We start from the raw sequence: 18,636 nt of genomic DNA, 5'->3' as shown, positions 1-18,636 counted from the left end.
CATGAGGACAAGATGCTCCAGGAATATTGGGCAAGAGCCGAAGAGCTGTTTCCCAATTTTGATGTTGCCAAAAACTTCAGAGACTGTGATTCAGTTATTTAAATAATATCTAAGAATTCAGTCTGCAAATTAATATAACTTAATTTCCAAGTATTCCAGCATTCTTCGGAGTGTTTTGGGATCATCAAATATTATGAAATGGTTCAATGAAGAAATATGTTTCCAGTCATGAATCATTAAATATGAGTGTGGTGTCAAGTCAACAGAATAAAGACAGTCAGTTGGGAAAGATAAAATTTGATGTTTAAGGATTGGTAAAACATAGGATAAGATAAAATGTTTGCTTTACATATGAGGCACCAAAATAAAATGGTTTTATTTTTTAAAGTATTTATATTTGCTTTGTGCACTTAAGACCGTAAGTTTTGAGGGATTTTAGTGGTATAATTGCAGGCTATATATTCCTGACTTTGAAGGCTAAAACACATTTTCAAGAATAATGCAAGATGATAATCAAAATGAAGGAAATACTAATGAAAGGTTTAGTTTAGGGATATTTTTCAGTACATATTTCACTTTTTATATTAATTGGAGAAAAAAACAAATGTCTCTTACCTGAGCAGGCTTCTTCTGAACAACTTGTTGTGGCTAAGGAAGAAAAGAAAAAGATACATTTTAAAAGAAAATATACATTATAGAAAAAAATTAGTTATACGTATTTTAAATATAGATACTTGTCTGCAGAGAAAAGAGGAAAGTGTAAAGTTCAGCTGGTTTATCTAAAGTTAAAAGTGTTTATACATGGCCAGGCATGGTGGCTCACACTTATAATCCCAGCACTTTGGGAGGCAGAGGTGGATGGATGGCTTGAGCCCAGGAGCTCTAGATCAGGCTGGCAACATGGTGAAACCCTGTCTCTACAAACAGCACAAAAATTAACTAATTAACTGGGTGTGGTGGCATGCAACTGAGTCCCAGCTACTCAGGAGGCTGAAATGGAAGGATCACCTGAGCCAACAAAGGTCAAGGCTGCAGTAAGGCATGGTCATGCCACTGCACTCCAGTCTGGGTGACAGAGCCACACTCTATTTCAAAAAAAAAGAAAACTGTTTATTCATAATCTCTCTATATTAAGGAAATACAGCATAGGTTATCTCAATGAAAGTAATTCCCAATGAAAGTCTGGCAGTACATGCCAACTATCTTGAAAGAAACTTAACTGTTTGATTAACTTTGTTTTTAGCCTATACATCACAAAACTGAGGCATGAAGGTACCTGATTTGTTAATATTTTATTTTCTAAAAACACCTTCATTGAGACATAATTTACATACCACACAATTCACTCGTTTAAAGTATATTTTAGTATATTCAGAGGATTGTGCACCCATCACCACAATCTAATTTAGAACATATTCATCTCCTCTAAAAGAAATCTTGAGCCCATTAGTGGTTACTCCCTAGTACCCTCCACATCCCTGGCCACCTCCCATGCCTAAATGACCATGAATTGACTTTCTGTCTTTACAAATTTACCTATCTTGACATTTCATGTAAGTGGAATCATAAAATATATAGAGAGGCTTTTGTGTGTGGCTTCTTTCACTGGCCTAGGATTTTCTAGGGTCATCCACGTGGTAGCATCAGTAGTTCATTCCTTTTTATGCTAAATAATATTCCATTGTATGGATATACCACATTTTATGTATCCATTCATTAGTTGGTGGACATCTGGGGTGTTTCCACCTTTTGGCTATCATGAATAATGCTACTATGAACATTCATATACAGGTTTTAGTGCAGATAGGTTTTCATTCTTGGGTATACACCTAGAAGTGGAATCACTGGGTGATATTGTAATATTTTGTTTCACTTTTTGAGGAGCTGCCAGACACTCTCCAAAGCAGCTGCACCATTTTACAGTCCCACCAGCAACGAATCTGGAGTTCCAGTTGCTCCGTGTAGATGCCAATGCTTGTTACTCTCTTTTTGATTCTAGACATACAACTGAGTGTGAAGTTAAACATCACTGCTGTTTCGATTTAAATTTCTCTCACAACTAATGATGTTGAACATCTTTTCATGTGCTTATTGGCCATTTATATGTCTCCTGGGGTTATTTAAATCCTTTGCCCATTTAAAAAAATTTGCTATCTCTTCATGACAAAGTTGTAAGAGTTCTTTTAATGTTTTGCATTCAAGTCCCTTATGATGTGCAAACGTTTTCTCCTATTCTGTGAGTTTGTTCAGTTTCTTGATGGTATCACAGGGAGACTCTTGTGTTATATCTAGTTATTGTGTGTGTAGAGCAAAACTCTCCTCTTTTGAGTGAAACATCCGAGAGAATGTTTTTCTGCCTGCTTAAATTAACTTTCCAATAGAGTACTAGAAAATACTTATTACTACTTTGGTATTATGAAAGGTGGATTTGAAGCCTGGGCTTTTTGATGGATTATTTACTTCCAGTTCTCACTCACATGTCTGAATATAAGCCTGCATTATTCTACCTACACATCACTGAGATTTGTGAGTACAACTGAGCTACTCTGATGTGGATAGCAACTTTCTTGCACCAATGAAAAATAAAATTGCTACAGTTCTCCCAAATAACAGCAGTTAGGATACATTCACTAGATCAGTGAAACCCCTCTTCATTCATTCTGTGAGCTCCTTCCTCTCAGAGGTACAGTGGTTTATTGCTGGTACAGTAAAAGTTCCATATAAAAATCATCAGAGCTTCTTTTTTTGATGGACAAGATAAAAAGAAAATAAACGGCAAGGTACTTCTGCTCAAAGGAAAAGCCATTTTTCTTTTTGACTTTAAATCACAGTAGAGAAGACGTCATCATAAAAGCCCAAGTTTTGAGATGATGTTTTCTCCAGGGGGAATTGAGCCAAGAATGATGAAGACTTCTTGCCTCTTAGGAGTCAAAAACATGGGCTAAGAGAGGATTCATTTCCAAAGGGTCATTTGTAAGAAGAGAGCACTCTTCTTCCTCCCCTTTTTTTCCTGCTGATTACACCTGTACACATGTTTACTCCCAAACCGTTTCAAATCCACACACATTCTTGCAGGCTGACTGGTTCCTACTGTTCAGAAATCCCCCTCCTTTTCTGGCCGAGGCTCCCGCATTCATGTGACTCCTGCACACTGCGGCTCAATGAAATCTTCTGAAAGGGCTGCCAGCTCACCCAATTTTCCATGAATTAGGTCCTGACACTTCAATGAGGGGAAAGACAATGTCTGAATCTCTGCCAGCCCTGGCTCCCGGCCTAGTCCGTGTCACGGAACTTCTACCAGCTACCCTCAGACACAGCACTTCATACTTCTCAGACCACCAAACAAACAGACCCTTGAATACTTTCAATGTTGGTTGGGGTTATGGCTGCCAGGATGTTTTCCAAGCCTCTGGCACCCAGTGGCTCCAGACTGTGCCGAGAAAGTTTTTGTTGTTGTTATTTTGTTTTGTTTTTATTTTTATGAATGGCTTTGGTAGAAAACGCAGACTGAAGCATAATACTACCACCATTCATAAAAAGAGAAAGGAAACAAACTGCTGTCTGGAAAGCTTTTTGGACAAACTGCAAGTCTCTTATCTTCCTTGAGGCATCTCTCAGCTCAGAACTAAGCATCGATGCTTAGAAACCAGTTGCTCCTTGGGGTTCTTGGCATTAAAAACACGACTGGCCACCGTATTTTTATAAGATCTGAATAATATCAATGATGCATATTAATCTTTTGTGTGGTTAACAGTAAATTTTCATGCACCTTAATAAATGAATAATATTTTGCACATGCATTTCCTGTATAAAAGCTAAAATCCTTTATATTTTTAACATCTGCCCCTTTGTGATTGGGAGGGCCCAGGCCTTACTGTTTTCGTTTTCTCACAGGGAAACCAAGGCATAGGGAATTTAAATAATCTTCTGAGATAATGTTCTAAATCTAAAACAACCCGAGTCTACTGATTCTCTTAATCCCCGATATAATGTTCTGAAGAAACCCGTCTGTTCCTTGAAAAAAAAAAAGAAAGAAAAAAAGTAAAGCCCAGATCCAATCCAGGAGAAGCTATACTTCCCGGCTTTGATTTTCATCTCCAGATTGCTCAGCAGGGCCTAGCTCTGATTCCTCTAGGTTGCTGATGAAAAGTGAATCCCAGGGGATAAGGGTGAGGCCTGCAAAGTCCAGCTGCCTCACCTCACTTGGAGATTCTTCCTTCATTATTAACTGTGGAGAGGCTGAGCCCCTCTTAAAGGTGTGGACATCATAATGACTGTTCTAGTGAGCAGATAGCAAAGCCTTTCAAGTTGTTTATTTAGACCAATCTGATGATTCCATTTCTAAGTGTGTACATAGGGAGTTTATACAATTTAGGCACTTGGTCATCTTGGCATGCAAACCCTTCAAGGCACTGAGATTTTGAGTTCATTATGTTGAGACTATTGCACCTTTCAAAAAACTTGTAATGAAAATCCTCTCATTTCATGGTTGCATTTAAACTTCTAAAATACAATGGGGTGAAATAGAGCTTCCTCCCAGAACAAAACATCAATAGCATCATCAACAAAATCACCAAAGGACTTTGAAGAAATGCACCAGATTCGTAGATGTTAAAATAAAACTGTGTCTGGTTGCGGTGGCTCATGCCTGTAATCCCAGCACTTTGGGAGGCTGACTTGGGATTGCTTGAGCTCAGAAGTTTGAGACCAGCCCTGGCAACATAGTAAGACCTCATCTTTACTAAGTAGCCAGGTGTAGTGGTGCATGCCTATAGTCCCAGCTACTTGGGAGGCGGAGGTGGGAGGATTGCTCGAGCCCAGGAGGTTGAGGCTGCAGTAAGCTATGATCACATCATTGCACTCCAGCATGGGTGACAAAGCAAGACTCTGCCTCAAAGAAAGAAAAATGGTGAGAATTCAAAGACCCCAACAACTGAACATACCATGTGAAGATTAAGAAGGGCTCTTTCTAACCACCTGGATTTCAGTGAGTAGTTCTCTGCAGTCTAGCCCTTAGAGTGGACTAGCTCAGCCACAATTGAAAGTACAATGCTTAAGCAAATAAATAACATTGTTTAAGTCTATACAAATAGCTTAGGGTACAACATGCTAAGAACTGTAGAGGATAAGCAAAAGGAAAGGACACATGTTTGGATTTCTAAGGTCATGCAGCAAACCAGCATTTCTCCAAATGGAAGAAAAACAGTTACTGAATTTTTAAAGTCCACAGATTATTTGGGTTTTTAAGATTTTGTAGAAAGACACTTACGTAGGAAATAGTCTGCCATTCCACCTATTTCAGAGAATTCTTCAGCCCTCCTAAGAATACAATCTATGGTTCCAGGAAGTCTAGGTACTTTAAAGCTGATACTCAGACAGCTAAGCCACTCCTTCTGGTAGGTATTGAAAGAAAATCCTTGCTAACAAAGGACCCAGACATTAGTAGTTCATTTTAGTACTAATCTAAACATTAAATAAAAAGAGGCTTGAGCTGAGCTTACCAACTTAATTTTTTTAAAAATTAGGCACAGTGTATGGTAAAGCAAACATGATTATTATGCAAAGGGTCTTAACATGACCTTAGAAAGAAAGAAACCCTTCACATGGCTCTCTGTGCAGATGAGTCTCTGGGTTTAATGTTAGCAGCAGAATTTTAACATAATTAGATCCTTTGCATCTTGTCAGCCAATAGGAGGTGATTTTGCCCACTTTGTTTTAAAATCATATAATTTTGTTTTAAAATCATATGACCATTGTTCAATCAGTAGGTACTTCTGTGCCCTAGCATAATCCTTTTTTCATGTAGATTGCTTTCTATTCTCATAGAAATATAGTATAAGACAGATCTAGCTATTTACTAAAAAAGAATGTAAAAACCCTAATTTCTATAAAAATTCCTCAGTGAGAGTTACATTTTGGGGGTCTTTCACACCTCATAAAATAACATCTCACAGGACAATCTGTTATTTAAAATTCTAAGTTAAATATGGTGTCATATTAAAAATGCTTATGCAAAAGATATTTGTTTTTGAACTTCCAAAAGAGTCTTTTAGATGTAAGCCAGCTCATTGAACTAGTGAGGTTTATGATCATGTTTGTATCCACATGAGTGTAGCCAGTTTTATCTGTCTGAACTGACAGATGAATGTATCCCTACCATACGGATAACATTTCAATAAATAAATAGACCTATTACTCAATGACTTCACTGCTTTCTAGACCAAATTGACGGATTATTTATGGGAAAAATGTCCCCAAAATACTGAATAAATACATAGTTCAAATTCTAGACAAGTAATCATCAAATCTGTAAACACTCCAAATGGCCATGAAATATCAAGGCCAGCAGCAGCTTCGACTGTGTGGTTGGGGCACATGGATGGGAGTACCTTTTGACTTGTGGTGTGAACAATAATATCTTTTTTCACCCTTTGTCCAAAGTGATTTCAAGGTTCAAAACATCCACCTTTCTGTCTGTAAAGAACATTCAACAAGATCCACTTTCATTTACGTGCTGTGAAATATGCTCTTATCCTCAGAAATTTCACAGTGCTGTCCTGAATATATTTTCTTTGAATCTGACATTTACCTAGCTGAAGGAGGATGACCATTGTCAAGAATTTGCCCTTCATGAAATGATGTGATTGACATACTTGTTCATGGCCTTCCGGATTTGCAGTTTTAAAACTTCTGTATTCCAAAATGTCAAAATTTGTGTTTGAATCACTTTTCAAAAAATGAACTTTATGCTTTGGAGGCTTTGGACCACCTTTTTTTTCTAAAGCATAAGAACCTCCCCACTCCTTTTATGTTGGATCTTATGTGAAACCTTATAATAGAAAGCAGACAAAATGGTATTTCTGAGAATCATTCACATGGCCTCCAGTCCAACCCATCTCTGCCCTCGTAGGCTGCCCCTGAGGCCCCTCGATGGAAAGCTGGAGCTCACGGGGAGGTCAATTAAAAAAAAATCTTAGGGCTAGGCATGTTCGCACATGTTTTCAGTCCCAGCTACTTGGAAGGCTGAGGCAAGAGGACTCTTGAGTCCAGAAGTTCAAGGCTGTATTGTGGTATGATCGCACCTGTGAGTAATCATTGTCTAGCCTGAGCAACATAGCAAGACTCTGACTCTTAAAAAACAAAACCCTCTGATTTCTGATGCAAATCCTCCTGCAGACCTGTATCAACAGGACAGGTGGAGGCAGAGTCTCTTCATAGCATTTACCCCATGTGACTCATACTATCAGGTTGAGCCATATGAATTTGCATTTTTGTAGGTCACAACCAGTCAATTATCAGCAATTTCATATGGTTTAATCCCATACAATCAAGGTAAGGTCTTTCTAATTCATTAAGAGTCATTTTTGTGACTTGTCATTAAGCTGTATTAGCCAACAGATTTTTGTACCTTCTGCGTACCTTTTTGTACCTTCTGAGATCCTGTACTCAATTTTCTTGCTCACTTCTCTCCAGCCTGGATCCTGCCTCTTACACTTATTTTACCAAAGGCTGCCAAATTGTGGTGAAAGGAGGGATTGGCCTATACCAGGTGTGATGTTCCAGTTTCTTGCTTTTGCTGTGGTTCTTCCACAGTACTAGGACTGTCTTTGTGGCCATCTGGCTAGATTCTCATACCCACTCCAAATCCAACTGAACACTACCTCTTCATTGAAACTGGATGGCTGGCATTGTATGTAACACTTCTCTTTAGCTATCCAGGGAGGGTCTAGAATGAAAACTATCACTTTGAATTAAATTTAAAATTAACAGTCAACTCCAACACTGATTAGATATAGGGGAGTTGAGTCCCAGGTATTCTATAATAATAAGGGCTCAAAAAGTTTTAATGTACCTAAGAAATGTATTTTGATAATTAGATAGCAATAATCTGAAGTTTGAAGGATTTCTTTCAGATCAAATGTTGATACAGTATTGTGAGGATGAGACTCAGCTATAGCTAGCTATACAAATCACACCTCTAGGCACCACTCTTCTTGGGTTGAAAGCTTTTCTATTTTAGTGGCTTCCTCAGTTGGGAATGAATCTGCCCCCTAGTAATAGGAGGCTTTGGTAAAGAGGAGAAACCATCTTCCAGGAGTAGCTAGTGAGAGTCTTCTCTGAACCTCGAAAAAGCCTAGATTAGGTCTTAACTTCCGTTCCGTGTGCCTCCTGTGTACATTTTGAGATGACTGTGCAATGTGTGTACACATGTAGCCATGGGTGGTTACAATTCAACAGTAACATCTGGCCCTTATGGTGCAAAGGAGATTTTGTAGTTCTCTGTACAAAGTCTCCTAAGAAGTGATAAATCTATGGGGGAGTTTGGCAAAATTTCTGGAATTTCTGCTTGGTATTGTGGAAAATGGGAAGTGTTCTTGATTTTCTATTCTACTTGGCTTTGCGCTTACACTTTAATGCAAAAGACAAAACTAAACATCATTTCAAAAGTATTTATTGGATGATTATAGCAAAGTACCCTCACTGCTTCTGGCTTCGTTTCCTCTGCTCAAGGATAAGAATAGCCACAAACTGCTCTAGTTAGTGTTGATGAACATCAGACTGCGCGTGTGTGGCAACGAGCCACAGCAGCTCTCATGAGAACAGATTGGAGGCGCTGATACTTCGGAGGTTCTGCCTTCCTTCTGGTGCCTTTCAGACACCTTTGAAATGGAGTGGGAAGATCAACGGAAAGCCGCTTAAAAATCAGTGTCATGATTAGTTTCAAAATCCATCCTTCTGTAATCTGACCTGATGAAGTGGTTCATTGGCTCATCAAATATTAACTGATATTTGAACTATATGACAGACAGGGGATAGAAAACAAAGAAGAAATCTTTCAAGGAGCTCAGAGTCTAATGGGGAGACAAATGAAAAACAGATATTAGAGTATAATGTGGAATTTTAGATTAAAATTTTTTTCCTACAATGATTTTTTAAGTGTGGGGAGGCATGCTCATCAAATATGGACAAGATAAATTGTAGGAAAAAGGAGATGACGATTTTCTTTATAATAGGGAAAACGAGAAAGTAGAGATAAGGTCATTGAAAAAAAATTCAAGAAGAAATCTGAAGATGAAGTAAAAGAAAAGTATCAATTTTTCCCCATCACAAAGAAATACAGTAGGAAAGAAAATTTCTTTGCTTTCACTTTGGAAAGTTAAAGATTACAGTTAAGCTTAACAAATTAGAAGACAAAAGATGCAGTTTGGGGAGTGTTGTCAAACCATGGCTGGTGTTAAGATGATGGTCTGGTGTGCTCCCGAGTTACAGCTGTTTCATAGGCATTTTTATTTTATAGGAGATGGTTGTGCTTTGAGGAACATAACGCAGTCTGAGGTAAACAGTCACACACAGGTGGAGTAAAGAAATACACAGTGTCAGGAGTTGACTTTTCATCTCAATTTTTATGATTCTCTAAAATTTCAGGAGAAAAATCCACTGTCAGTCAAAAAGTGGAATGATAATTGTGAGATTGTTACTTCATAGAAAAGAATGAATGTCTCAGTCCTATTTCCTTATGCTACAAGTTTTCAAAAAAGAAACACTATATATGTACATATAGATACAGATTTTTTATTCTATATGTATTTCTTTTTCTCTGTGTATGACCATTTGCAAAGCTAGGTCACTTTGCATATACACATGTGCTTAAGAGCCAGCACAGGAAAATGAATAATTATTTGAATTGCCATGCTCTGGGTTTTCACAAATCAAACATATATGCATAGATGCTATAGCCTAAGTTCAAACTTCAGCTGATGTCAACTTCAGCCAGATAGAAAGACTAATTGGTGTTCAATATTAGATGAAAGGAGGCCTCTATACGAAATAATGGAAATGAAATTAGATGCTATTGGAAATTACCAATAATTAATATCCAGATTTGTTGTTAATACTCCAATTATGTTGGCAATATACTTAAAAGTCCCTTTAAGATATGTATCTTCTTGCCATTTGGCCAATTATTCAGATAGTGATTATATTAAATTGGATCAGGACTTAAACTAGATACACACAATTTGACACATAACATGTATATCTTTTCTTGTACACTTGCCCATAAGCTTATAGAAATGATGTAATTTTTAAAACAGTTCTTATTACTATCATTCTGACTAAAGAGATTTAGAATCAATACTCAGAAAATTTCTTTGGTTCCAAGAACATTTGCCCGGTCTTAGACTAAACATTTGAAAATGGTTTTACGAAATGATTTTACTATCAAGTATTTCCCAGCAGCTATAACAGTTACACATGGAAACTGAATTTAAAAAGCTGAATCATGATTTCAGGCATTTCCTTTCCTTAAGGAAAGAGTCAGTAAATTTATGTGTAATCTCTTATGTTCTCAAGGACTACAAAGGGATAGTTTATGGGCTGAGCGCTCTATGATACTTAACCGAGTCATCTCTCTCCTAGAATCCTAATTTAGCACCATTTTCTTGGCACTAGTTTAGGGCTGACTCTAGCAGTTGAGTTGTTTTCCTTGGAGGAAGCTTAATATTCAATCTGAGAAATGTTAACTATTCCCGAACATTAGCTTATATCCTTAATGTTTTTAAACAGTTGTGGAAGTGAGTTCTTTCTGCTATATTCTTACACTTCCACAGCGACCCTGACACCCTGTTCTTTCCAGAGGATACCTTCTTCCTGGACCTTCCTTCATGATCTTCTCTGGATTGATGACCTTTCCTCAGAAGCTGTAAATTTAAAAATCTCCATTCCCTTTTTCAGAAAGTCAAATACTTCATTCGGTTTGTCTCCCAAATTTACTCCATCTCAAACCAAAGTGGAGCTTCAGGCAGCTGTCTTGAACTATCTAACTTAGCTGAACTTCTCTAAAATTGATGATTCTGGGATCAGCATTCTGTTAACTTAAAAACTGCTCTTTTTAAAGCATTGTATAGAATATTCCAGAAATCTCTCTCTGAACTTTGCTTCACGATCACATCCATGGAATCGAACATTCTTTCATTTCAAGATAAGATGACGTGAGTTTTCATTTTGTTTATATCGATCATATGATAATAATACAGTGACACATAATTTGTAGAGTGATTTAAAAGATCACTGTCTGATTTAACCCTTACAACAACCATGTATTGCCATTCAGACTCACGCATGCAGAAGTTGAATCTAAAAGACAGTAACTGACCTGCAAAAGATTCCAAGGTCAGTATGTAATAAAGCTACAAAACCAGCCCAGGTTGTATAGCTCCACATCTTTTTTCCCTTTCCACTATTCTACATTGCCCCAGAAAAGAATTTTGGGCAATTATTCAGCATATTCTTTGCTTTTTCTTATGAAAAAAAATCAGTGTTATATGCAACCATCCTCTTTTATCTATAAAAGTAGCATCTGTTTTTAAAAACATAATAAAAATGTAGTTTTCTAAGACTATGATTTCACTAAGAAGAAAAATGACCAAATAAGGAGAAAAACTGCATTTTAATGTAACAATTTAAGAGATCTTAGTTCAAAAGAATGTTTCCAATATATTTAAAGGACAAATCAGCATTAAAATACTATTTTTATAATAACAACTTTGCTCTGAAAAAAGTTTTCTCATCAAAAAGTTCAAGATGTTTTAGAAATATAAATAGCATCTTGTTTCTCAATAGATTTCTATAAAAGTAGAAATTATATCCTCCTATTCTTATTTATAGCTATATCTATGTATACTTTCTTTAATTCTTTTATTTCTGTTATTCCTTGTGAAAACTCAATAGAAAAGAAATTCAAGTAAGGCTATGAAAGCTAAAATATCCATGATAAATGTTAATGACTTATGTTTGTTTTCTTCTCTCATTTATCACTTGCTATAAGATTTTATTAATTTACAAATGTTAGCTGTAAATTCCATGGTATTTATGATATAGAAAATATACAGGCACAGTTCCCATATCCTTAAACTTTATAATCTCATATATTACATGTTATTGTGACCAAAATATGAGGGAGAATAAAAGTGCTTGCTCCCCATACAGATGCCATGTGAGTTCTTCCCATAATGATGCAGGCCCATCGACATCATCATACCTCTCCCCTTCTCATCCACGTGGCTTTCTACTCAGGAAGTCTTCACATCTCTTGCCTTTAATTCCTTGTCCAGTCTGGTCTCTGTGATCACTGGCTGGTGCTCTTGTGCATGTGTTCACTTCTTTAGAATATTACTATGCATGACATTATTTTTTACTCATGATATATAAATACATATTGCCATACAGAGGAAGTTATTTAAAACACTCCATTTAAAACTTGTATGTGGCAGGGCACTGTGGTTCACGCCTGTAATCCCAACACTTTGGGAGGCCAAGGCAGATGGATTACCTGAGGTCAGGAGTTTGAGAATAGCCTGGCCAACATGGTGAAACCCTGTCTCAACTAAAAGTACAAAAAAATTAGCTGGGTGTGGTGGCGGGCACCTGTAAGTCCCAGCTACTTGGGAGGCCGAGGTAAGAGCATCACTTGAACCCAGGAAGCAGAGGTTGCAGTGAGCCAAGATCGTGCCACTGTGTTCCAGCCTGGGTGACAGAGCAAGACTCAGTCTTAAAACAAAACAAAACAAAACAAAACAAAACAAGCCAAAAATGGTGTCTGTGTGCATGTGTGTGTAATATATATAAATATGTATAAATATTATATATGTAAATATGTATAAATATTATATATGTGTATGTGTAATATATATTATATGTAATATATATGTGTAATATATATAATATATATGTGTGTGTAATATATAATTATAATATATTATATATAATATATATTACACACACATATATATTTATATTATATATTTATATATATTTATATTACATATGTGTATAATATGTATATATAAATATGTAATATTTATACATATATTACATATATATAATATTTATACATAATTTACATTCTTCCTCAAGTGCTAAGCCATACCATACCTTCCATACATCTCATAAAAGAGTGTTTGTTATAAATGCTGATTCTTAGACATGACTGTTAGATCTGAGAGGCCCAGTGACCTGCTCGGGAGGCTGAGGTGGGAGAGTGGCTTGAACCTAGGAGTTTGAGACCAACATGGTAAAACTCTATCTCTACAAGGAAGTACAAAAATTAGCTGGGTGGGGTGGCACATGCTACCCATTTGATAGTAGTAGTCTCAACTACTTGGGAGGCTGAGGTGGTAGGATCACCTGAGCCTGGGGAGGTTGAGGCTGCCATGAGCTGTGATAGTTCCACTGCACTGCAGCCTGGGCGACAGAGTGAGACCCTGTCTCTAATAAACAAATAATTAAAAAGATGTATTGTCATGGGAAAACAATGCTTATACACTTACAATTTTTTTCTCTAACAAGGCGGTTGTTAGCATGAGGCAGTTACTTTTTGGAGTTTCAAAAGTGAGCAGATGAAAATGAGTATATTTTTAAGGACATATTAAATATGCTTTGATCTCCCCATATTTCCTGCAGATCAGTGTATGTAAGGAGGACTAGTGGTTATCCAGTCAATTTATAAGACTGTAGCTAACGAATTTTGATGATGCTTAAATGGCACACCAAAGAAAATCAGTCCTGTATGCTTTTGGGTAAAACAGGGAACCCCAACTCAAACTGATTTAATAATAAGGATATTATTTACTTAATATAACAAAAGCCTGGAGATGATGCACCTTTAAAGTTGGTAAATTCAGTGGGTCAAGAAATGTCGCAGCTTCAGATTCTTTCTCTCTTTCTGTTCTTCTAGCTGACATGGATTATCAGTCTGTTTCCCTCAGATTCACAACATGGGTACAGCCATTTGCAGGGGCCATTTATAGTGGCACTTCCAGAATTGCCAATGTACAGCAGAAGGAGAGAGTCTCTTCTGACGGTCCCTGCAGATTTCATCGCTCTCCTTAACAGTCTAGGCCTGCCTTACAAGGAGAATGGGACTAGCATGACCACCTTGGACAAATCAGATTTACCCTGGGGCCATGCAGAGGGTTACTTTCTGTAAACAGAAAAGCTGGGGAATGGATAGAGAGTAGCAACAGGTTTGGCTTTGAACATTTTACTATTCTCTGTGCTGGTTTGTCTTTGAGGGTTGGTAAGAAGCACCCTCTTGACTGTGAAATCAGCTGCACAAGATTTTTCTTTGCATTGTTTATCCAGGACGAGTGCGTAAAGTTTTTGCCTTTGTCAAGTTGTTTCTGAGGAGGCAGAAGAACAGCCCTCTTTGTAGAATGTACATGTTTCAGTTTTACAGTTATTATGGAGATGGTGTCAGTGGTTTTTGCTTTCCTGGTCTGTTTGGAATTTTCCTCTGGTAAATCCAGATTTGTGGACCAAAGGGTGTAGCTGTTCCTGACAGCTAGTTAATGAGTGTGCCATACTGCCTAAAACCCAGCTGTAACTCATTGGTCATGTCCAAAAGGAATTCCAGAGATGGGTAGTAAATAACTAACATGAGCTTCTGCCCACATTCTGGAAGCTGACTAAATGTCTACTGACTTTTAATGGGAGTCAACTGCAGTTCTGCTTGGTTAAATTGAAGAAGAGCAGAACCTGGGGTTGTACTTGGGGCCGTCTGCTGCCCAGTCGTAACTATTCTCTTTGTTTCATGCCGCCCTTCCGGCTCCCTGTCAGTTCAGCAGGGGAGTATCCCACTCTAGGAACAAGTCGTCTATTGAAATGAGATGCTTGTCTCTCTGCAGATGCAGTGGTATTCATGTCCTTGGCTCTAGATAATACACAATTTGGTATGTCTGGGCTTATTGCCAGATGTGCAGGTATCTCTGGTGGTAGTAGCTTTTTAAAAAACTAATTTTTGTAAATAAAGGAAGGATGTTTGTGAGGTGCTATCTCTGATTGTAGTTGCTGTTTCCAGGATATGGAAGTTACTTTGGAGTATGACAGGGGCAGCTTTTTGGCCTTGGGAAAAATTCTCCTCCAAATAACTCATGACTTTGTAAGGGTTAGGAGGTGACATCTCGGTACCTGGTGAGTTCCATTCCCTTCACATACAGGGAAACGAAGTTAAAGATAGTGGGGAAGTACAGGGCTTTAGGGCCAGAAAGACCTCTAAGATCAAGTATGAGACCAGGTATGCACAAGCTGTGTGAGCTGGTAGCAATTTCAACTTCAGTTTCCTCAATTGCATAAAGTGGATCCTTCATTGGGTTGTTGGGGTGATTAAATATGATGAGTGCCATTAAAGTACACAGCACAATTGCTGGCTCTAAAAACTTAAGAAGCATTATTTAATAGCACTATGGAGGGTGGTGGTAATGGCATTAGTGGTCACAGTAGCATCAGTAATCATGCAATCCTTATTGTTTATGATTTGCAGTATTCAATATCAAAGAATGTGGTATCAGTGTGGTGAATGACTACAGGTCTCTCTGTATTATCAATGTAAAACCTACACTCTCTGATTTGCAAATTTGTCACTTAAGCCTTGCCATTTCTGTGGCCTTTGGGATTCCAGTTTCAGCTGCACAGGAATATGCATGGCAACTAGAACAGGATTTTTTATGTGCTTTGTTCACCTAACTTGAGCAGGACAATGGCAATTTCCTTTGTATTGTGTGACGCAGAGTTCATAGGCATACATTTCACAGAGATGTTATCTAGACTGATTTCCTTCATTCAGCTCTAGCCTGGCTATTTAAAGTACTTGATTTGTGGATAGGGATATCCTCCCCCCACATTCTTGTAAGACCAAAAAAAAAAAAAAATGAATGGAACAAAAGATTTACAGAGAGAGCAAAGAACACACGCATTCATAATATTAACAAGGAACTATTACTTAATAGTAAAAGGAAAACAGCTTAATAATAGTGGCTTGCAAACTGCATCTGACCCACAGATTCCATTTGTGAATGGATCCAGCCATGTGATCATCAAAGCTATATGTATTAGGCATGTATGAGAATTCCCTGTAGCTTCTTTTTTTCCATAATATTACTGTAACAGGACGCTTCATCAAGAATGCGGTGCCTTAAGCATTTAACTGCTACCCTGCAAGACTTTATAGCTTAAAGTCCTCCCTTGTTCTCCTATCTTCGAAACACCCTGGGCTGCTGGGAAAGAGATCCAGACTTAAAAATGTACTATTGTCTAAGATTGCTTTTGAAAGGAACATATATTTTATAAAATTTAATTTATGACTACCAATTACATTTCAGGATTTAAAATTTAAAAAAACAAAACAAAATTTCTTTTTCTTCAAAAATTACCACTGTCTAAAAATAACTCTCAGCAAGTTACAAAATTAGAATTTCATTAAAAGCAAATTTAATTCTTCTGTGTTTAAAGTTATGTGTTGTTTACAAGCTACCTTTAGCATGCTAAGACTGTTAGAGTCCAGAGATACACTTTTCTCCAAGATCACAACAGTAAGTATTCACACTATGATGTCTGCGTGTCTGTTATGCAGACAGAAAAAAAAAAAAAAGAAAAACCCAAATTCAAACAGATACCCTTAGGCTATAACGAGCATGTATAACACACTGCAATTATGCAGATATTTCTGTCAAAGAGATGTCATTTACTCAACAAATTTTCAAGTAGCTACTCTATACGTAGATGACTAACAGATTATTCTCAGGCAAGTGTTAAGCAACCATCTGATAGATCACATTCAACTATAAGTTCACTGTTTAACAAGTTACAATGGTGCTAATAATTGATAACATTCCCTATATACATATAAGTTTAGAATTAAGCTAATTTTTCAACCTATTGTTTGACATTAAATGGAGCACAAAGCTAATACGGAAGAGCTTGAATGTTGACACAGTTTAATTTTCTTGATGCTTCCTCAACAGATGCAACAACTACAGTATCTTGAGGATGCAAAACCATACAGGCTCTGTCTGTTCCCTTCTACTGGGAGGCAGGAAAGCCTCTCTTTGATCTCTGGTGACAGGGTTATGTAGGAGGACCAAGGAAAGGAGATAGGTTTGGTTGCTCTTCAGTTCAGAAGCCATCACTGCAGGCATCTGCAACTTGCTGCTCTTCACTTTCTGTTCTCACCACTGGTGAGAGAAGCCATTCATTCTTTCTCTTACTCTTAAGTCCTGCAGGGTAATACCTGCTTGGCTGCCACAGAGGGGTCTGGGTCTCCTGGCACCTGTATGGATACTCACCACTCATGCAGGGTCTTCAGGGAGAAGACGAAGAAATCAATAGCCAGCAGCATGAAGAATGCCAGCCTCTAGGTTGAGCAGTTTCATTCCCAGTTCCTTAACCTATGTGCAAATCACTTTCAACTGAAGAACTGCTATTCATGTGAAGCATCAGAACAGAAGTGCCTCAGTTCTGCTCATTACAAAGAGATGACATTTGTGGGTGTTCCAATGGCCTTTATAGAGAAAATGGAGGCATGATTTGGTAGAAAACAGGCTGAGGCTCTCAGGAAGACAGATTTTGTATTCTCTGTTTATAGCCACAACAGATAGTAAAATCACAGGAATGTAGATGGACAAGTGGGCTGGAGTATAAAAGGAACCATTCTATAGCATGAATTCCAGTATTCTCTTAATGAAAAGCAAAAAGACTGAATCACAGAAAGATGCTAATGTTATTAGAGAATATGGTCATTGCTATACAAGTGGAAAAAGTGAGCACAGGAAAATGTCATTGGATCCATGCAATACTGGTTTTATCTCCCCACTCCCCTGTATTTTATCAATGGTTACAAAGTGCCACTGTTGAAAATCTGTATAAATTCGCAATTACTCAAATTTTATGGAATAATATCTCACAGTGTAGCCATTTAAATCTGAATTAAAGCACTTAGAATGTATTCTCTTTAAGTGGCTCTTTTTAAGAAGATAGGAGAATTCCCTATTCTTTGAGGGCTACTGTTCAGTGAATATATAAACAAATGTAAAGTTTTTCTGCTACTGCAAGCTAAGACAGAAGAGGAGGTAAGATATGGTTGATATAGGAGTTTACAGAAGAGTTCGGTGGCTTTTTCTGAGAACTCATATCTGGGCATACTCTGTCCCAGAAGGACAATTCTATGTTACTGATAAAATTGGTCTATGTTGGCACTGCTTTCTTCACTGTATTCTGGTGTTTGTTAGTGAATCATGCCCCATTGCTTCAAACAAATTAAGGACAGCTTAACTGTTCTTACAAATGTAACTAAACATTTAGTGATTAAGAAAAAATTGTCACTTTTGCTTACTGCTTATAGAGTGCACGCCAGTGTTTAAAAAGATAAAGACATTTTTGATGGATAGCTCCCACTATCTTTTATATTTATTCTTTCAGTCAACTATAATTTTAGAACAATAGACTTACCTATACATAGCTACTGAGAAAGCAAGGTATAGTTTGGTAAATTTGTAAAATAATCCTTTTATACTTTGGCATTAATTACCTCATTCACTGAATGAATCATTCAGTATACAAAATGTTATTATAAAATGGATTTCATAAGAAATGCAACCTATTTTACACACTATAGTAATTAAGCGGGATAAATTAAAGGGGTGCTTTGCAATATCGCTTATGCTTAAAGAACAAAATATTAAGGAGACTTAAAGAAAATGTACACCTTAGTTTTCTGTCTGATCAGGTATTTGTAATCTTTGGTACAATAATAAAAACAAACTTTCATGGAGTTCTACAAAGGTCTTTCCTGTTTATCAGTGT

General features: G+C 37.2%; 1 protein-coding gene and 1 long non-coding RNA gene across 3 annotated transcripts in view; one reads left to right on the top strand and one right to left on the bottom strand.

The window, feature by feature from the left end:
- Positions 1-18,636, bottom strand: part of HMGA2 (high mobility group AT-hook 2) — a 136,662-nt gene that overhangs the window by 14,184 nt on the left and 103,842 nt on the right. For both annotated transcript variants that reach the window (XM_039472433.2, XM_039472432.2), the window contains exon 4: positions 616-648. In XM_039472433.2, the coding sequence (XP_039328367.1) occupies positions 616-648 (33 nt within the window). The remainder of the gene's footprint in view (positions 1-615; positions 649-18,636) is intronic.
- Positions 1,637-12,112, top strand: LOC141585143 (uncharacterized). The gene is made up of 3 exons (XR_012518478.1): positions 1,637-3,584; positions 9,299-9,354; positions 10,735-12,112. It is a non-coding gene; the product is annotated as an uncharacterized LOC141585143 (long non-coding RNA).

The sequence above is a fragment of the Saimiri boliviensis genome, chromosome 7 (assembly GCF_048565385.1).
Source record: "Saimiri boliviensis isolate mSaiBol1 chromosome 7, mSaiBol1.pri, whole genome shotgun sequence".
Taxonomy (NCBI): domain Eukaryota; kingdom Metazoa; phylum Chordata; class Mammalia; order Primates; family Cebidae; genus Saimiri; species Saimiri boliviensis.
This window is presented reverse-complemented; position numbering and strand designations above follow the sequence as displayed.